Source organism: Salvelinus sp. IW2-2015, linkage group LG7 (genome assembly GCF_002910315.2).
Source record: "Salvelinus sp. IW2-2015 linkage group LG7, ASM291031v2, whole genome shotgun sequence".
In the NCBI taxonomy this organism is placed as follows: Eukaryota; Metazoa; Chordata; class Actinopteri; order Salmoniformes; family Salmonidae; genus Salvelinus; species Salvelinus sp. IW2-2015.
In genome coordinates, this window is record NC_036847.1 from 124,587 (window position 1) to 146,456 (window position 21,870).

The window sequence follows — 21,870 nt, forward strand, 5'->3', positions numbered from 1 at the left end:
TCAGAATTGGCATTCATGGGAGTTAGTGCTGTCCTAAGGGATTGAATTGTGAGTTCGAGAAAAGTCAAGACTATCTGAAGCGCAAAACTTCTAAATCTATTGACCAGTTCTGTACTGCTAAATGTATTGATTTATCAAATCAGTACCATACCCATGGTGTAACTGTGTAGGATTACAATTTCTACAGATGCAGGCTTACTGTATATTTAAACAGTATAATTATAAAGCAGGACATGGGGTTGCGTAAACACCAACTCAGAGAATAAGACCAGCTGTTGTAAACCAGGTTATGACAAATGCATATGACTTTGGATTGTTTCATCTGGAATGGAGGGCAAAGTCATTAAGATGACAAAATGCATCACATTGACCCACCCGAATCAAGTTGATTACAAAATGTTAACGTAAAGTAGTCTCAAAACAATGAATATCTTGGAGTTGTAAAAAAGAAAAAACTATTTGTAGGCATCGTTTTTTTATTTAACACATTAACTGACAAAAAAAACGTACATGGCAAATGAACATTTCTAAAGCACAACTGAATGACTAAATGTACAATATAAATGCCCTAATGGGATGACAGCATAGGGCAAACTGCAATTCGAGTCACAGGTTAATTTGGTTGGGCTGTCCAAAAAGGGGTCGTTCTTCTGGGGTCAGTTTCAACAGAAATATACGCAGACTTCCCACTGTAAAACAACTCCGTACCCTACGTTCCCCTCCCCCACCAAAACCCCAAAAGGTAGTATTTTCACAATGCAGGTTGAAACAACGTAATTTGCTCAAGTGCAGCTACAGAAATGTGTGGCTACAGAGGAACTCAAGCTTAGCCTCTAATAGCTGTCAGACTGAACAAGAAAACATTGCGTGATGAAGATAGGGTGGAACTGGTACAGTAATTTGCTACTGCGTTCAATAAGATCCCAACATATTGGCAAAAATGATGTACATTATTGAAGCCAACGGGCATTGTGACATCTACTCCATGCATGGTAGAATCATTGCCGCACAGGCATCAATAACTGGGCTGCCGTTAACGAATCAGGGAAAAGGTTATGGTAGGTCGGGAAAGGTACGTACGCTGCAGTGATCATTTTACCTACAGAGAGAAAAAAAAAACATTTAAATCAATACTTGTCAAATACATATGCATTAGTCATGTATTAAATGTAGAAACCTGAGTTCTAAAGAACACAATCTAGCTACAGATGACAAATCAGCAGCACAAATTCCCTAAACATGGTACTATTTCATTTTGGTTAATTCCCACCATCCCTAGCCACAAACATAACTGATTTAAAATGCAAGGTATATAAATATCAAATAATGACCATACATAATCCATTGGTAGAAGGATACACACCTGCAAACCACCGCCCATGTAGCGCATTCACTGCAGCCATTGCTGTTGGGATTGTGGGGCATTTTATGTACACTTTGCCCTATAAAGGAAAGGAAGAAGTAATAAGGTAAGGGTAAACTATCAATCTGCAACAGACCATTTGATGGGTAAAAAGGTAGAAACATATACATTTGTACATTAAACCATAATAGAAAACAAAGAAATGGTAACTGCATTTATAATTTTTTTGCAAAGTGCACAATTTGCTGGACCACCTTAGACCTATCCACTTCTATAAAGTTGTCATGAAGTTGCCCTGTTGTAGGAAGTTTATGACCCCCATACATACATTTCTCCCTTTTCTCTCCACCCTACAGAATGGACTCTTGGAAAGCCCTTTGTTAACAACGTATGGTAACATCAAAAGGTTGGGGAAAGGTACAATATTTCTGTAATCCAACCAGTTGAAAGTGTCCGTTGGTACGACAAATTGTCGGATCTGGGAAAGTCTACACGTTCTAGTTAACAGATTCACATGGAATTGTGCAATTTAAAATGTTTAAATATGAAACTATTTGTGAAAAGATTAAATGTAATTTTAAGATTCTAAATGAGAGAATTGTTTTCCTAAGTAAACTATGCTCAGTGGCCACACCCAAGTGAACAGACATTGGTTGAGAACTATGAAACACACCCCCTTCTCTCCCCCAATACAAAAGCCCGTTGACGGAAGTCAACTTGGGTTCGACGACTTGAGGACTGGTGTTCATACGTTTAAAACGGCTAATTTCAACGTGGAGGTGACGATCACCATGCTGGAAGGATGAATTTCTACTAGAATTCAGCGTGAGCTAATTATGGCAAAATGAACTTTGAACTCTTATTCACTAAAGAAGTGATGCATCCTAGAAGTCGAGTTATCAGCTGCAGCTGTAAACGTACGTGGCCTAGGAAGGGACAGAATCTCTTAATAAGAACGACAGGGTACAACGTATCCGCTCTACAACCAGAAATATTCTTCAAAGGACATGGGCGATCTCTGCTGGGCAAACCAGTCTTCCATCTATCGAAGCGCAGTTCAGTGTAAATATATATCTTGCATTTTCCTTATCTGAATGGGCGGTTAATAGAATTCATAAGATTCTGTATTTATGGCAGCATAGCTTCTCAAGGACCGATAGAGACCCAATCCTTTTGTTCCTCAGTCTTCCCGCTCTTTCATTCAAACCCAACCCCCTTTATTTGTGTAATCAGCRGTCATATCGGTTTCGTCCGCTAGGGACTTTCTTTTATGARATGATTTMAAATCAATGTATGATCCATCCTGTGTATATGTAATTCTGTGTGATCATTTAGGTATTTAGTAAATAAACAATTAAGCCAATTTTTGTAATGCTGATTCAACTTGTTAGCCAGGGTTCAATAACCAAGGATTTTACGACGTTCAGATGAGACTGAATAAGGTGACGATTAATAATTGACTGCTATTGATATATAAGATCTTCAGATGTTTAAGAGTTTATTCAGGAAGCCAGCAGCTCTATAATCATTCTTATGTGGTTCAGAAGGTTATTAACGAGTTAATTGTTGCATGGTTTAATTCAATCACGTAATCAATAAAACGTTAGGTAATCGATTTGATAAAGTAGCCTGTCATATAATTTAATCAGTCAGAGACACAACAAAGTGCATTTCAAAAGTTGTTTACCTGAGGGGAGTCCTTGTCGAGGTATATGTGGACAATTCCACCGTGTTTGTTGCACTCCTCAATGACGTCATCTTGAATCTCAACATCCCAGCCGGGTTCATTTTCCCTGGAAAAGAGGCAGGTAATTTCAAGCCATTCATCATTCATTCATTCATGACCTAACCCAGCTTAAGGAAATGATCAGTTACATTCATTTAATTAAAGATCAAAAACAATGCTTCCTTTCATCATGAAATGAAAAGGTTAAAAGTAGTGTCTCACAACTGTGGGTTGAACATGTTGGACAGCTGTAGGCAGAGAGTAGCCAGTGGCTGCGTTGAGAGGTTCATGGCTTGGTTCCTGCTTGGAGCCAGGTTCAGTGAATGGGTGGCAGGAGCTGTAAAAGGAGATGACAGTATCATTAACAGAGGTCCTTCTCACCAGAGCTGCTGTCAAGTGCAGATTAATTCCTGTCTGTTGAATTGAACATCGGTTCCTGAACTGACTGGAATTTCAAATGGCATTAATTGACCCCAACCCTGCTTCCAACTGAGAACATCAGACTGACAATCCTTTCCATTCCCTCCCCCCAATGAATACATCTCAAAGTACAGGACTAGTTTTTCATGTGTTGTTTCAATGCACATTTAGACACAATGTAGTTACACACAAGAAAACCAGAGAAGATGAAAACGGACAGCTTGAGAATCTTATCATTTGGCTTAAACCAAAATAAAATGTGGGTATGCATGACAGCAATGATTTCAAACCAATACAAGAAAAAAGGACCATTGGAGAGCTCTTTCCGGTTTGAAACATGAGAAATTTAAACAAAAGGATTTATTTTAGATGAGCATTAAATAATGTGCAGATTTGAGAAGCTGTACACTTTCACGTTCACCTTCAGGGGGTGGGTTCAGGCTGGCTTGTATGTCTAAAAGATTAGAAGAAGAGAAATTAAAGACGCACTTCAGTTAGAAAAGGTTGTGAGGATGGAACGATGCACAATGGATGAAGACCATTGACTTACTACACTGCAGTGCACATTAAGCCTATGTGCTAGAGGGGGGACAGCCATAGCATTAGCCACACAATATGAGAGAAGCAATGGTTATCTGCATGCTAGTTCAATATCAGCATTCACATCTAACATGGTACTGTGATATTGAAGTGTGTTACAAAAGTTTGAAGAGTCCCTTCACCTAGCAAGACAAACTGCTGGCTTTGGCAAGGCAAAACACACAGGTTGACTTGAATGATGTTAACTCATTTCTGGGTTTCGTACCAGTTGCCCATGATATTCAATGTGCTCTTTTCAAGCAGGGCCATAGTGAGTGAAAAAACAGCTTTCACATAGACATCTCAGAGACCGGCAGGTTGTTGAAGTGATTAACATACCTCATAATGAGTGTTGGTGGCAATGCCAGATTGGCCTTTAGTGTTTACATGTGGATCTATTGGATAAATGTGGAAGAGATCATTAAAAGGAGAAATGATAGTGAGAAAAGAGAAGTCTTACGGCGGTTCATTTGAGATTATCATATACTGGTGGTCATGGATGCAGATCATGTTAACACATTTAATCTCCAGATAATGTTCGCCCTCTTTGCACTGTTTTCTGACATCACAGACCAAATTAAGGGAGGAGCAAAAAGGTAACTGGAAATCATCCTGRCAAAGCAGGTGTGACAGCTTTCCTTTGCTACCTACCTTTGGCTATTGATCATGAAACTCATTCTAAAGGAAACGTAGTGGTGAATTTCACATTTGCACGAGGTATCAAAAAGCTCAAACTTCAAATGCCTCTCCTTTGAGGAGTCTGCAGTGTTCTTAGATGAGGCCAGTGAGTAGTTCATTCCACAATATGTAGTATGATACGTTACACATGGATAATGAGCCTACCTGTACCAGCTGCCATGTTGACGAAGTGGATTTGAGTCGAGTGGATGGATCCACTCATCTGTAGAGCCTGCTGTGCAGCCGGGGGGATCTGAAGACCAGTACCTGAGGGAAACAAACTATTCATTAGCATCAAGTCTGTTCAAAGCTATTCAAAACAACTCGAGCACACACTGGAGCGATTCTAGAAGTCAACTGGGGTAACACCTTGGTTGACCAAATCAGTTTTAGATTTCAGCACAAAAGTAGACATATCGAATACTAAGCTCAACTTTCCCTTACTGCTGACAAATAAACCTAAATGGCAATTTTGAGCACCAAAAAGACCAAACTACATTCACTCAAAAACAGCAGCTAATATCTCACCCTCTGCCAGCCGGGCCATGAGCTGCAGGCGCCCGGTGGTGCCCAGGTCAATGCCTGTCCTCTCCAGCTCGTCGTTGTCCAGGAAGGAGCTGGCGTTGGAGGGGTCGGTGCGTTCCGTCACGTGACCAACCTTCATGGGCCGTCCGGCCAGCTCAAAGCCATTCAGCTGCTCCATGGCCTTCTTAGCGCACTCTGCATCTGCAAACTACAATAATACAGTGTGAATCAGCTAACTAAAATGGCACATACCCTAATCTATTGTAAGTCTAAAATCAGGAACTTACTGAGATGAAACCATATCCTTTGGATCGTCCAGTTTCACTGTCATTCATCAGTTGTATGCTCTCAATCTGTTAAGGAAAACAGTTAGATACAAGAGAGTTAGTGTAAAAGGAAGTTAAAATGTAATTGATAAGTGATGGTGTTTCCTCCTTACCCTTCCGAAAGGCTCGAAGACACCTCGCAGCATCTCCTCTGTGATGTTGAAGTGCAGAGAGCCCACATACAGCCGCATAGGGCCAGCATTACCCTTCTGAAGGTTGTGGGCCATTGCTGCAGCTCTGTTCTTCTCAGCCTGCACACACACACAAAATGGTGAGTCTATGCCATCTGCCAAGTAAGCGGTGAAAGGTGACATCACATTTACTGATTCCATCAATGCTAAATATTATAGTTAAATCAACTACCTGAGGGGCCTGTACGATGATGGGAACTCCTAGAAGTCTCTGACCAGTTAAGCCAATAGCCAGCGGGACTGAATTCACTTCCAGAAACTCAATGTAGGCAATGCCCTTTGACTTCCTGGAGTTTCTGTCAGAGATCATCCTCACGTCTCTCACCTACAGGGGATAAAATAGTAATAGTGTGTCAAGAGTGAGCACCTTCCTAATGACCATGAGCTAAATTCTGTCACAATAAAGTCTGTTGAATTATTTCATACGGCAAAGATAATGCAATCTACTTTTAAGTTTGTAAACTGCGAATACTGACTTTCCCCACGGCTGAGAAGAAGTCCTCCAGGTCTCGTGGTTTGATTCTGGCTGCCAGCTGCATACAAAAAACAGTGCGGGTATCCCTCTCCTCTGGGGTCAGGTTGTCAATTGGTTTCCTTGAAAAAAAAGTGCAAACAGAGTTTAACACATATCATTTTCAGGGATGGTGAGCAAAGAGTCCAGTTCACAAAACCGAAACCACGATAGAGCTTATAAATCACATCAAAGTTTATTGGTCGCATACACAGATTTGCAGAAGTTATCGTAGGTGCAGCAAAATGCTTATGTCCAGCTCCAACAATCTAGCAATACAACACACAAGTAAAAATAACAACGAGCAGTATCTGAACGATCAATGTCCAGAATATAAATATACAGTATATGAATAGAAAAGGTGTGTACAGCAGTAGTTATATAGGATAAGCCATGACTATACACATACAAACACACACACACACAGTCGTGGCCAAAAGTTGAGAATTACACAAATATTAATTTTCTGCTGCCTGCTGTCTGCTGCCTCAGTTTGCAATTTGCATATACTCCAGAATGTTATGAAGAGTGATTAGATGAATTGCAATTACCTGCAAAGTCCCTCTTTGCCATGCAAATGAACTGAATCCCCCAAAAACATTTCCACTGCATTTAAACCCTGCCACAAAAGGACCAGCTGACATGTCAGTGATTCTCTCTCTCGTTAACACAGGTGACAGTGTTGACGAGGACAAGGCTGGAGATCACTCTGTCATGCTGATTGAGTTCGAATAACAGACTGGAAGCTTCAAAAGGAGGGTGGTGCTTGGAATCATTGTTCTTCCTCTGTCAACCATGGTTACCTGGAAGGAAACACGTGCCATCATCATTACTTTGCACAAAAAGGGCTTCACAGGCAAGGATATTGCTGCTAGTAAGATTGCACCTAAATCGGATTATCAAGAACTTCAAGGAGAGTGGTTCAATTGTTGTGAAGAAGGCTTCAGGGCGTCCAAGAAAGTCCAGCAAGCGCCAGGACCGTCTCCTAAAGTTGATTCAGCTGCGGGATCGTGGCACCAGCACTACAGAGCTTGCTCAGGAATGGCAGCAGGCAGGTGTGAGTGCATCTGCACGCACAGTGAGGCAAAGACTTTTGGAGGATGGCCTGGTGTCAAGAAGGGCAGCAAAGAAGCCACTTCTCTCCAGGAAAAACATCAGGGACAGACTGATATTCTGCAAAAGGTACAGGGATTGGACTGCTGAGGACTGGGGTAAAGTCATTTTCTCTGATGAATCCCCTTTCCGATTGTTTGGGGCATCTGGAAAAAAGCTTGTCCGGAGAAGACAAGATGAGCGCTACCATCAGTCCTGTGTCATGCCAACYGTAAAGCATCCTGAGACCATTCATGTGTGGGGTTGCTTCTCAGCCAAGGGAGTGGGCTCACTCACAATTTTGCCTAAGAACACAGCCATSAATAAAGAATGGTACCAARACATCCTCRGAGAGCAACTTCTCKCAACCATCCAGGAACAGTTTGGTGARGAACAATGCCTTTTCCAGCATGATGGAGCACCTTGCCATAATGCAAAAGTGATAACTAAGTGGCACGGGGAACAAAACATCGATATTTTGGGTCCATGGACAGGAAACTCCCCAGACCTTAATCACATTGAGAACTTGTGGTCAATCCTCAAGAGGCGGGTGGACAAACAAAAACCCACAAATTCTGACAAACTCCAAGCATTGATTATGCAAGAATGGACTGCCATCAGTCAGGATGTGGCCCAGAAGTTAATTGACAGCATGCCAGGGCATATTGTAGAGGTCTTGAAAAAGGGTCAACACTGTAAATATTGACTCTGCATCAACTTCATGTAATTGTCAATTTGACACTTGTAATTATACTTCAGTATTCCATAGTAACATCTGACAAAAATATCTAGACACTGAGGCAGCAGACTGAAAATTAATATTTGTGCCATTCAAAACTTTTGSCCACGACTGTGTGTGTGTGGCCAGGTGGTGCCAGAACAACAACTTATCKWTCAACGTAACCAAGACTAAGGAGATGATTGTGGACTACAGGAAAAGGAGGACGGAGCACGCCGCCATTCTTATCGACGGGGCTGTAGTGGAGCAGGTTGAGAGCTTCAAGTTCCTTGGTGTCCACATCAACAAACTAGAAAGGTCCAAACACACCAAGACAGTTGTGAAGAGGGCACAACAAAGCCTATTCCCCCTCAGGAAACTAAAAAGATTTGGCATGGGTCCTGAGATCCTCAAAAGGTTCTACGGCTGCAACATCAAGAGCATCCTGACTGGTTGCATCACTGCCTGGTACGGCAATTGCTCGGCCTCTGACCACAAGGCACTACAAAGGGTAGTGCGTACGGCCCAGTACATCACTGGGGGACCTCTACACCAGGCGGTGTCAGAGGAAGGCCCTAAAAATTGACGAAGACCCCCGCCACAGACTGTTCTCTATTACCGCATGGCAAGCGGTACCAGGGGCCCAAGTCTAGGACAAAAAGGCTTTTCAACAGTTTTTACCCCCAAGCCATAAGACTCCCGAACAGGTAATCAAATGGCTACCCAGACTATTTGCATTGTGAGCCCCCCCCCCCCCCCCGAAAACCCCTCTTTTTACGCTGCTGCAACTCTGTTTATCATATATGCAGTCACTTTAACTATACACACTACCTAAATTGGGCCGACCAACCAGCGCTCCCGCCACCAACCCCTCTTTTACGCTACTGCTACTCTCTGTTCCACCATATACGCATAGTCACTTTAACCATATCTACATACTACCTCAATCAGCCTGACTAACCGGTGTCTGCATGTAGCCTCACTACTGTATATAGCCTGTCTTTTTATTTCTTTACCTACCCACTGTTCACCGAATACCTTTTTTGCACTATTGGTTAGAGCCTGTAAGTAAGCARATCATTGTAAGGTCTACACCTGTTGTATTCGGCGCACGTGACAAATAAACTTTGATTTCTCACACAGACACACGTGGTTAGAGCGTTGGGCTAGTTACCGAAAGGTTGCTAGATCAAATCCCTGAGCTGACAAGGTAAAAAAATCTGTCATTCTGCCCCTGAAAAAGGCAGTTAACCCACTGTTCCTAGGCCGTCATTGTAAATAAGAATTTGTTCTTAACTGACTTGCCTAGTTAAATGAAGGTGAATTTTCATTTATTTTTTATATATATATAAAGTGGGTTAAAACAGTATGTAAACATTATTAAAGTGACCAGTGTTCAATGACTATGTACATAMGGCAGCAGTCTAAGGTTCAGGGCAGGGTACCAGCTGGCTAGTGAAGGCTGTTTATCAGTCCAGCTTTGATGCACCTGTACTATCTCCACCTTCTTAATGATCTTTCTTGCCTTCCTGTGACACCGGGTGCTGTAGATGTTCTGGAGGACAGGAAGTGTGCCCCCGATAATGCACTGGCTGACCGCGCCACCCTATGGTTGCGGTCGGTGAAGTTGTTGCGGCCATACCAGTCGTTGAGACAGCCCGACAGAATGCTCTCGATGGTGTATCTGTTCAAGTTTGTGAGGGTCTTGGGGGGCAAACGCCAAATTTCTACAGCCTCCAGAGGTTGAACCTTCTTCACCCCGCTATCGGTGTGCAGGAACCATTTCAGGTCCTCTGTGATGTGCATGCTAAGGAACTTGAAGCTTTTGACCCGCCCCACTGTGGCTTCTAAGACAATCCGGCTGTGTATCTCACCTTACTGGACTCTTGTCTTTCTTGAAGGGGCTACGACTTCTTGAGTGTTTCCGACTGAAAAAAGGAACAATCACAAGGTTTAGTTCTTACCCAGACTTTACATACATACTTTATTGACAAGACATCCAACAGGCAAACACCAACACGTCACATAACAAAAAATTATAAAAAACCTAGTTTGTTGGCATGTTGTGGACCAACCTTCCCTCCCGGAACACCACAACATTTCATCTCCAAACTAGGGTGTAAAACAAGGTTCAGCTCAGTATGTACGCCTACTATGCCAAACTGTATGGTTTTTTTAATACATAAGTATTATTCTATTCAACTTAGTTTCCTTCCCTCATTTGGGCCTACTTTGTGTACTCTACTTCTCTTGAAACATCAGCCCGGTCACAAACAGGGAGGGGATTGACCTGAGGACACAAAACCAGGGCTATGGCTTCAGTTATCCGTCTCATCCGTGAACTTCAACATAGAACATAGGCCAAGCACGCCTCCAACTCAATCATCAAGTTCAGACGACAACAGTAGTAGGCTTGATTATCAACGATGACTAGACAGCCTACAGGGAGGAGGGGAGGGCTCTGGGAGTGTGGTGCCTGGAAAACAACGTCAACAAAACAAAAAGGAGATGATCATGGACTTCAGGAAACAGCAGAGGGTGCACCCCCCTATCTACATCGACGGGACCGCAGTAGAGAAGGTGGAAAACTTCCAAGTTCCTTGGCGTACACATCACTGACAAAGTGAAATGGACCATCCACACAGACAGTATGGTGAAGAAGGCACAACAGAGCCTGTTCAATCTCAGGAGGTTAAGAAATTTGGCTTGTCACCTAAAACCCTCAAGCTTTTACAGATGCACAATTGAAAGCATCCTGTCGGGCTGTATCACTGCCTGCTATGGCAACTGCACCGCCCGCAACTGCAAGGATCTCCAGAGGGTGGTGCGGTGTGCCCAACTCACTACAGGGGGGAAACTACCCGCCCTACAGGACACTTACACCACCCAATGTCACAGCAAGGCCAAAAAGATCATCAAGGACATCAACCACCCGAGCCAATGTCTGTTCACCCCGCAACCATCCAGAAGGCGAGGTCAGTACAGGTGCATCAAAGCTGGGACTGAGAGACTGAAAAACAGCTTCTATCTCAAGGCCATCAGACTGTTAAACAGCCATCAATAGCAGATTAGAGGCTGCTGCCTATAGGCATAGACTAGAAATCACTGGCCACTAAGGAATGGAACACTAGTCACTTTAATAATGTTTACATAACTTGCATTACTCAGCTCATATGTATACACTGTATTCTATACCATCTTTACCAGAAACAAGTCTCTCACCGTTGCTGCTTGTTATAGACCCCCTTCAGCCCCCAGCTGTGCCCTGGACACCATATGTGAATTGATCGCCCCCCATCTATCTTCAGAGTTCGTACTGTTAGGTGACCTAAACTGTGACATGCTTAACACCCCGGCCGTCCTACAATCTTAAGCTAGATGCCCTCAATCTCACAAATTATCAAGGAACCTACCAGGTACAACCCTAAATCCGTAACCATGGGCACCCTCTTAGATATCATCCTGACCAACTTGCCCTCTAAATACACATCTGCTGTCTTAAACGAGGATCTCAGCCTCATTACCTGCGTGTGTAATGGGTCCGCGGTCAAACGACCACCCCTCATCACGGTCAAACGCTCCCCAAAACACTTCAGATAGCAGGCCTTTCTAATCGACCTGGGCCGGGTCCCCTGGAAGGATATTGACCTCATCCCGTCAGTAGAAGATGACAGGTTGCTCTTCAAAAGTGCTTTCCTCACCATCTTAAATAAGCATGCCCCATTCAAAAAAAATGTAGAACTAAGAACAGATATAGCCCTTGGTTCACCCCAGACCTGACTGCCCTTGACCAGCACAAAAACATCCTGTGGCATTCTACATTAGCATCGAATAGCTCTCGCGATATGCAACTTTTCAGGGAAGTCAGGACCCAATATACTAATTTAGTTAAGCTAAAGTTAGCTTTTTCAAACATAAATTTGCTTCCTGGGACACTAAAGTCCATGGAGAATAAGAGCACCTCCACCCAGCTGCCCACTGCACTTAGGATAGAAAAAAAAACTCACCACCGATAAATCTATGATGATCAATAATTTCATTAAGCATTTTTCTACAGCTGACCATGCTTTCCACCTGGCTACCCCTACCCCGGCCAACATCTCAGCACCCCCTGCAGCAACTTGCCCAAGCCGCCCTCCACCACTTCTCCTTCACCCAAATCCAGACAGCTGATGTTCTGAAAGAGCTGTAAAATCTGGATCCCTACAAATCAGCTGGGCAAAACAATCTGGACCCTCTCTTTCTAAAATGATCTGCCGAAATTATTGCAACCCCTATTACTAGCCTATTCACCTCTTTCGTATCGTCTGAGATCCCCAAAGATTGGAAAGCTGCCGCGGTCATCACTCTAGACCCAAACTGTTATAGACCTATATCCATCCTGCCCTGCCATTCTAAAATCTTCGAAAGCCAAGTTAACAAACAGATCAACGACCATTTCGAAWCCCACCGTACCTTCTCCACTATGCAATCTGGTTTCCGAGCTGGTCATGGGTGCACCTCAGCCACGCTCAAGGTCCTAAACGATATCATAACCGCCATCGATAAAAGACAGTACTGTGCAGCCGTCTTTTTCGACCTGGCCATGGCTTTCGACTGTCAATCACCGCTTTCGACTGTCAATCACCGCATTTTTTAAATCGGCAGACTCAATAGCCTTCACTTCTCAAATGACTGCCTCGCCCACCAACTACTTCTCAGACTTCAGTGTCAAATCGGAGGGCCTGTTGTCCGGACCTCTGGCAGTCTCTATGGGGGTGCCACAGGGTTCAATTCTCGGGCCGACTCTTTTCTCTATATATATATATATATATATCAATGATGTCGCTCTTGCTGCTGGTGATTCTCTGATCCACTTCTACGCAGACGACACCATTCTGTATACATCTGGCCCTTCTTTGGACACTGTGCTAACAAACCTCCAAAACGAGCTTCAACGCCATACAACACTCCTTCCGTGGCCTCCAACTGTTCTTAAATGCTAGTAAAGCTAAGTTCATGCTCTTCAACCGATTGCTGCCCGCACCCTCCTGCCAGACTAGCATCCCTAAGCTGGACTGTTCTGACCTAGAATATGTGGACAACTACAAATACCTAGGTGTCTGGTTAGACTAAACTCTCATTCCAAACTCACATTAATAATCTCCAATCCAAAATGAAATCTAGATGCTGACAAACATACCATCCTACCGATCCTTGACTTCGGCGATGTCATTTACAAAARAGCCCCCAACACTCTACTCAGCAAACTGAATGTWGTCTATCACAGTGCCATCCGGTGTCACCAAAGCCCCATACACTACCCACCACTGCGACCTGTATGCTCTCGCTGGCTGGCCCTCACTACATATTCGTCGCCAAACCCACTGGCTCCAGGTCATCTATAAATCTTTGCTAGGTAAAGCCCCGCCTTATCTCAGCTCACTGATCACCATAGCAACACCCACCCATACCGCACGCTCCAGCAGGTATAATTCATATTTCACTTGTCATCCCCAAAGCCAACACTTCCGTTGGCCACCTTTCCTTCCAGTTCTCTGCTGCCAATGACTGGAACGAATTGCAAAAAAAACCTTATAAACAAAAAGCACTGAAGCTGGAGTCTTATATCTCCCTCTCTTAACTTTAAGCATCAGCTGTCAGAGCAGCTTACACAGCCAATCTGTAAATAGCACACCCAACTACCTCATATTATTACTTACCCTCTTGCTTTCACATCCCTGTATCTCTTCTTGCACATCATCATCTGCACATCTATCACTCCAGTGTTATGGCTAAATCGTAATTATTTCACCTCTATGGCCGATTTATTGCCTACCTCCATACTCTTCTACATTTGCACACAATGTACATAGATGTTTCTACTCTGTTATTGACTGTATGTTTGTTTATGGGTAACTCGTGTTGTTTATGTCGCACTGCTTTGCTTTATCTTGGCCAGGTCGCAGTTGTAAATGAGAACTTGTTCTCAACAGGCCTACCAGGTTAAATAAAATACAAATAAAATTCTACTGTATCTTAGTCCGTTCCGCTCTGACATCGCTTGTCCATATGTATATAGTCTTAATTCATTTTGCTACACCCGCAATAACATCTGCTAATCACGTATGTGACCAATACAATTTGATTAGAAAGGCAACAAACTAAACCACTTTTAAAAACAAAACCAGGTTTCATTTCATCATCAACAGAAAGTTTCTATAGACAACAGCTTTCACAGTGGAAAACACAAATTATGTCCAAGGAGGAGATATAGCAGATTATTCCAACCCATTTGTCTGTAGACAAAATAAGGAAGCCCAAAAATTGTGACACAGGAAAAAAAATACATAAGCGTTTCCAAACCCGTTTTGGTTTTTACCCTAAACAGCTGACTAAAATGACCAAAGCTTGATGATCAGTTGATTATTTGAATCAGCTGTGTAGTGCTTGGGCAAAGAATTCAACGTGCACAGAGTTTGGAAAACCCTGCAATACGTACAAGGGGCTCCGGCGTCCTCTGTAGCGTCCAGCATGTTCCCTGCTACGGGAAGCACTGCGCCGGCGCTCTTTACTGCGGCTCCGTTTCTTCTCCGGACTCTTGCTCCTTTTCCGATCCTGGCTCTTCTTCCCAACTTTGCTCTTGCACTTGTCAGAGCTCGGGCTCCGACTACTCATAATGTGGCTCCTCTTTTTCCTGGAACACAGGATGACATTACCACGGTGCAGTCACAGAATACAATTGTAAACAGATACTTTAGACATCTATCCATCACTGATGCAGTTTCCAAAAGGTTACACGATTGAAACATGACTAGTAGCAACTGACAAGATAAATCAAATGTTATTTGTCACATGCGCCAAATACAACAGGTGTAGACCTTACAGTGAAACGCTTACTTACAAGCCCCTAACCAACAACGCAGTTAAGAAAAATAAACAAAATAAATAAATAAAAGTAACAAATAATTAAAGAGCATCAGTAAAATAACAATAGCGAGGCTATATACATGTGGTACCGGTACGGAGTCAATGTGCGGGGGCAACGGTCAAGGTAATATGTACATGTAGGTAGAGTTATTAAAGTGACTATGCATAGATAATAACAGAGTAGCAGCAGCGTAAGGGGGGGGGGGGGGGGGGGCAATGCAAATAGTCTGGGTAGCCATTTGATTAGATGTTCAGGAGTCTTCTGGCTTGGGGTAGAAAGCTGCTTTAGAAGCCTCTTTGACCTAGACTTAGCGCTCCCGTACCGCTTGCTGTGCGGTAGCAGAGAGAACAGTCTGTGTGGAGATGGTTTAGCAAAGAGTTTAAAAATCAGTACTTACTTCTTACTACTGCGCTCTTCGTGTCCATTAGCACTAGAGGACTTTATCTCATCCTAAGCAGGGTTGATAGAAGAACATCATGAGGATGTAGAGGAAACATTGCAAGTCGTCAGGGGTGAGGGAGGGAACAAGAAAATACGGAACATAGCCATTAGGTTAAAATACTGTTAACATTAATATGTTTGGACAAGTATGTAAGGGGGTCCTTCTACAGCCCCTGTAGAGTTCCACTCCAATTACTCCCCCTGCTGTTATAACTACATATTATACAGTACTCAATCCAACCAAAAGTCAAAGTCTATTGGAAAAATATATACTATTTTGGCATGATACAGTTTGGTCATCTCAACCCCACCCCTCCTTTGTCGTACCCGTACCACTATCTGTTCCTAAGCCCACTGAGACCATGCTTGGCCCACAGCCGCTAAAAGAGATCCTGTGGTTGATGTCAGTCCAGTGATCTTCACCCATTTTCCTTCTTGGACTGTAAGAGTTCGATGCCACCTCTGTCACACATCTCGCCCTGAAGCAAACAGGGAGTCACACTGCTTAGTAATATGGACTCCCAAGTAAAACTGAAGCAAAAAAAATTCTACTAGTTTAGCCTCATGTTAAATGTCCTATATATTTTTTTGTGCCAGCTGAATGGAGATGTTTGTATTTGAATGGTTTGAATTTTATGAGGGGAAAAATACTCATACTGGTGAAATCATTAACTAAATGTATAATAGAAATGAAATCTTGAAATAAATCTTACAAATAAATTGTGGTAAGAAAATAAACGTAAAGTATTACTGGTGTTAAAAGGCATGCAAAGTCAAGATGCTGATTCACAAAATCAGAAACCATCACAATAGACTTGGGCAGGGAGACAGTATTCATATTTTAAAATAATCAATAGCTTGTTTTGTTGACCGTGGCAAAATCATGACTACACATTTAAGCCTTATTTGTTAAAGTATACTATAGAGAAGGCTAATCTACTAAAGCCAAATGTAAGGGTAAAATAGGTACTAACACATGTAAGGCCTATTTTAGGTCAGACTTACTTGATTGACACTGAAGCATAACAAAAGAATATGTGCTACTGGTACCACAGTAATTATATTTCTATGGGTCGATCCAACTGTAACATTAGGTGTAAACATTGTGAAAATGCCTTTAGCTACCATATCAACAGAAAATGTGAATATTGTCTCCTTTGCATGTGGGGTAAAATGTGCTGATTATCATCCATTTGCATTCACCTTGTTGCAACCAAACAGGTGATAGGATGTTCTAAGATGAAGCTCTTTTTGTCCTAGGGGATCACAGTACATCAATACATTGCGCAATTACTACCTTAACCTCCCCCCCCCCACCCCCCACCCCCCACAGTTCACACTCGAATCAAAAGGTGAGAGAAGAGGGGAGATATCGTTAGGCAAGTCTACAAAGAGAGAGATGGGTGTTTATTCAGAATTTTTGATTATGTCAATGCATCACACACCTCATTCAAACATTGAGAGGCACAACAACCATTTAACTATAAATAATAGCAACATATCTCTGAGCAGCAAGATGATACAAGACCAGCAAATAGTGAAGGCGCAAAAAAAAAAAAAAAACATAGCTACAAGGCTGGCAATTCTAGCTACCCACCTTTCTGTATGGAGCCTCTAGCATAGCCTCAACATCAAAGTCGTCTGCCATGGTCTCCTGAAAGAGAAAACCTGATACAATCAAGTCAGAACATCAGCCATGAGATAAAAACAGAAATATGTCTAATATAGATAGCTAGATACTACAACTGGCACAGAATATTGGGGTTAGCTGACAACATCACGAAAACGATGTGCACACTTCATTGGGGCAGAAGTCTGTGCTGTTGTGATTCTGGACAGCCAGATAGCTAGCAACAATGACAAGAACCTGCCATGTGGGGAATCGTAGGTGGCTTGGTTCAGCTTGTCCTTGATACCATGTCTTGTTTTGACTGGTGTCACGTCTATGTTAATACTGCTAAAATTCGCTAACCAACTAACGATGTATGAGAGACAAGTGCTCATTGTGAAAATGTATTTATGTTTTCAATAAACATTGGAGACAAAATATTGTTGACATGTTGTCAATCTAAGCCAACCCTGTCTGTTTTGCGCCATAGTTGTGCACGCGTCGGTTTTATTGCTCAACACCCAACCCATCTATATACCTAGTAAATTAGCACTAGCTACTTAACGTTAGCCAAGCCGATCGCTTGCCTAGCCTGTTGGTCTAATTTGAATAATATACTAGCCAAAATAGATTCCGACCCTGCTTGCTTACAGCTGCACCGAGTTGGACAGGCTTCCTGTTTAAATTAAGACACCACGGAGCCGGTGTTGTGCCGAAAATCCCCCCCACCCTTCACGTGTACACGCACACACTTCATTTCAGTGATCTTGGTAGCAGAAAGCATGTTTTATTTGTGTCCTTCAAGGCAGCTGTCAATGATCACGTTAGGCTGCCTTTCATTTTATTTTTTTATAGCGGTTTGATCACGGGGGAGGCACTAGTAATGTCTGCAGTTTTCAGTTTGGCTATTTGTTTAATGTTTATTAGTCTATAAATACATATTGGCCAAAATTCATTCTCTCTTCCATGTCTTATTCGACTAGTATAATGAGTGGCACCTTACTCCTCAGTGTACACTCCCAGTTCTGCATAAATATGTAAACAATATGGCCACCTTACTTTATATGAATGGGCGTAACATGCTGTAATTTTTTATTCCGTAGACGAATTACCACATTACTTATCTGATTTGCATAAAGTAGTATAATTTTTTTAATTCTAATTTCATAAATGGTTACAAACTCAGTTTTGCATAAAACATTTTGATTTGTTAATATGACCACCCTACCTTAAATTGGGCTTAAATTACTGTAATTGTGTATTCCATACTGCCTAATTTGTGTAACAGTATAACTTACGTCCGTCCCCTCACACCGACCCGGGACCCTCTGCACACATCGACAACTGACACCCACGAAGCATCGTTACCCATCGCGCCACAAAAGCCGCGGTCCTTGCAGAGCAATGGGAACAACTACTTCAAGGTCTCAGAGCGAGTGACGTCACCGATTAAAACACTATTAGCGCGCACTAGATGTGAAACTAGCTATTTCACATCGGTTACATTTGTATAATATTGCATTTTACTTTATTTGAATAATCTGTGTTCTACATTAGCTCTGAAAATGGCAAAACAATATGACCACCCTATCTTGAGATATTGGACAAAACGTGTTGAATTTTTGAACCCAGACAAGTGATTTGGTGCCATTGTTGACTAGGGATTAACATTGACCTGTCCGCAACCTTTGACCTTTTCTGATCATTTGAAAATAAGATCTCAGCAATGGTAAATCCTATTCTCATGGAATAAACTGTTRTGTGTTACCATAACATGGAATATAAAGTATAACACCAGAACCAAAGTTTAATTTTGTCCCCCAACACCCTAGGAAGCCTGTCCGACCCCAGTGCAGCTGTAAACAAGCATAGGGTCAGAATCTATTCTGGTTAAAATTATACCAAACAGTACAGTATGAAGACAGGCCAAAACTGCTTCTCCAATAGAAATCCCCGATCACACTTGTAGGCGAATCCATGGCGAAGCTAAGCTCATATTTAGTAACACGTCACCGGGTCTAACAGTCGTCATGTGCAAGCCGTTAACTGTCAGTCTTTCAATAGAAAATAGTTTGACAAATTAAAACGTGTCAGTATGTCACTTTCACGAGGTTGGAGTAATAACACGTTCAACTACTTAAGACATTGGCTCATATCTATGTTGTGCATTTTAAGATTTCGAGAAGAACTAAGGAAGAATTTCAATGCCTTCTCAATCCCCGGTCTGTGTCGCAAGCGTTCCCGGAAGTCTCGCCTCTAGGTTTAGAAACTATGACAGTACGGAGCCTCATTACATTAGCCCTTTACAATCTGCTAGCTAGCGCATTACTGTCCCTTTTATAGACCAACACTCCTGCAGCTTCCAACTAGCTTGAGCAAGAACCACATGGAACTTAACTAGCTTACTACCAATATGTTTTCTAGTAACGCTAGCTAGCTAGCTAGACAACGTTAGCCAAACTCTGTGAGGAAGATGTGCCTGTGGCGATTTGTAATGGTAACGTTATCTAACTTACCGCAGGGATTTGTCCCAACGTCTGCTTCTTCTGTGACCAGAAACAATTAAGTTAGCTTGCAAACTTATCAAATCAGCCAGTGAACTACCGTTAGCCAACTACGCCTTCAGGATAAAATTGGCCCAATTTGACCTCGGATTCGCCTGCTGCTGTTCTTCCCAACAACACACAACAGCTTAAAAAGAAATGCTCTCGTTCCGCGCTAGTGTACAGTAGTATGCAAACGAAATTATTAACAGCAGCCAGTAATGAATTCAGCCTTATATTAGCTAGCTATAACGTGTATAACTTTTTTTGTTGCGTTTAACAACTTCATTAGCGTCTCTAAAATGGCGTTCTCTCGTTTTATCAACACGCGACTTGCGATGAGCGTGGTCCTATCCAGTGTTGCCAACTCCTCAGTAAGGAAAGCAGCTATTGGCTGTCCTAGAAGTCGCTAAATGACGTCATCACAATTTGCATAAGTGGCCATGTACTTGTAATTGTGATGGACGCTGTAGGAAAGATAACGAYAGACAAAAAGTGAGTAAAAAACACCCTAAATATGTTTAGAACTACAAATGAACTTTCTTCTGTCGATTCTTGTTTTTTTTATGTCACAATTCCGACCCTCTTCCTTTATCTGAGCTTGGGACCGGCAAAAGTAACCCAAAAGAGAAACTCTGGCGGAGTTACTTAGTTTTTTATTAAAATTTTTGTTTTTTAGGTTCGTTTTCTTAATTTGGTTTGGTTTTTAACCTTATGGTCCACTTAGGAGCCTACAACAAGTCACAGTAAAACATGAACATTTTTAACCATAACATTTTTTCATTTTTTTTGTATACAATCTACATTAACAATCTAAATGGACCAAAAAGAGACAATAGAAAAAACTGTCAATAGCAATGTGAGAGAATTATGGTAACTAGTCTGGCCCTAATTCAGGTTAATTGTTTAAAAAATAAATGTAAGCCAGGGTGGGATCAGCCAGCAGCGGCTTCCCACATGCGTGATTCATTTGCAGTCTGGACACGGAGGGGTGAACATCTCCTGCTCTGACTGCAGCTAGGTAGGAGGGACTGCTGTGCGAGGACTGGGCCGCCTACGTGCTTTCAAGTCAGAGTCTCCAATAACTCCAGAAAAAGTCCCTAGATTTGTCGCTAGAGGGGTCTGAATACTCGCTAAATATAGCGACAAAGTCGCTAAATTGGCAACACTGGTCCTATCTAAAAACGGATTAGTGCAATCCAGGATCCTTTTAATTTACCTTAACCCCCTACTACTTATTCTATGGTATATTGGCGATCACACAATGTAATATGCATCCCGCCACCTACTTTGCGGGATGGAAACAGGATTCCCTCAAACTGAACTACCAAAAAATAAAACATATCTGATCCCTACACAGGCTCAAGGGGAACCTGGGAAGGCGGGTCTTCCAGTACCCCTTGCAAGTCTTCCAAGGTTAAGTCTTGAGTCCCGAAAACTTTTCTGCTGCAGCCACAATAATGTCTAGTTTCTTCGAATTCTGCTGTACAATTTATAACTGTGGCAATGAACACAAAACCCCCCTTTTTGAGGCATAGGGTGTCTTTTGTCTGTCAGCGAACATTTACAACAGGCTGTGGGGTATCCACTACCATCTCTTCACTAGCATTACTTGTTTTCTCAAACCTTTTAATCGCCTCTGCATAGAAGATTCGATTGACCGCTCTAACTTTTGCCACCTCAATTTCCTTCACCCTTACAGGGCACTCCAGGAACTCAGGATCATGATCCCCACCACAATTGCAACATCGTCGTCCTTCTACATACCTTTCTTCAGTATACACTTTTCGTCTGCACGCGCTTGAAACATGGCCAAATTCTTTACAATTCTTACACTGCAGTGGTTTGGGGACGAAAGCTCGTACGTCGTATCTTACACAACCAAGCTTCACATGCATAGGTATTTGCTCTTTATTTAAAAAACAGCAGGACTGACAGACTTTCGTCTTTTTCTCCACTCACCCAGCGGGTCAGACGCCGGGCACCAACCACACCAGTAATTCTCTTCAAGTATTCAACCTGAACATCCGTCGGCACCCCTGAGATGACTCCTTTGACCGGTGCTCTACTCCAAAGTTCAAAACACAAAACTTCTGTTRTCCGGATCCTTTTGAGGCCCACAGCAATCTTCCTCTGCTCTTCAGAAATACAATTAATTAAAATAAGACTACTCCTGGTCACTCTGAAAGACTCTTCCAAGCGCGTACTTCACAATTTGACACCTGAAACGGGTTTCCC

The 21,870-nt window shown here is 42.5% G+C and overlaps 1 protein-coding gene across 6 annotated transcripts; it reads right to left on the bottom strand.

The window, feature by feature from the left end:
- Nucleotides 1-458: 458 nt before the first annotated feature.
- Nucleotides 459-19,977, bottom strand: LOC111966165 (RNA-binding protein 39). 6 transcript variants are annotated; one of them, XM_023990583.2, is made up of 17 exons: nt 19,606-19,976; nt 17,078-17,134; nt 16,684-16,736; nt 15,814-15,959; nt 15,437-15,489; nt 14,611-14,805; nt 10,004-10,057; nt 6,285-6,402; nt 5,981-6,133; nt 5,731-5,868; nt 5,579-5,644; nt 5,295-5,499; nt 4,932-5,033; nt 3,312-3,426; nt 3,051-3,156; nt 1,364-1,442; nt 459-1,099 (listed from the first exon to the last, which is right to left on the bottom strand). In XM_023990583.2, exons 6-17 carry the CDS (start codon nt 14,784-14,786, stop codon nt 999-1,001), a joined length of 1,413 nt encoding a protein of 470 aa, XP_023846351.1. In that variant the 5' UTR covers nt 14,787-14,805; nt 15,437-15,489; nt 15,814-15,959; nt 16,684-16,736; nt 17,078-17,134; nt 19,606-19,976; the 3' UTR covers nt 459-998. The 6 variants fall into 6 exon arrangements, with proteins under 6 accessions (XP_023846351.1, XP_023846352.1, XP_023846354.1 ...); XM_023990584.2 differs by having other exon boundaries at nt 15,808-15,959; XM_023990586.2 differs by lacking the exon at nt 16,684-16,736.
- Nucleotides 19,978-21,870: the final 1,893 nt, after the last annotated feature.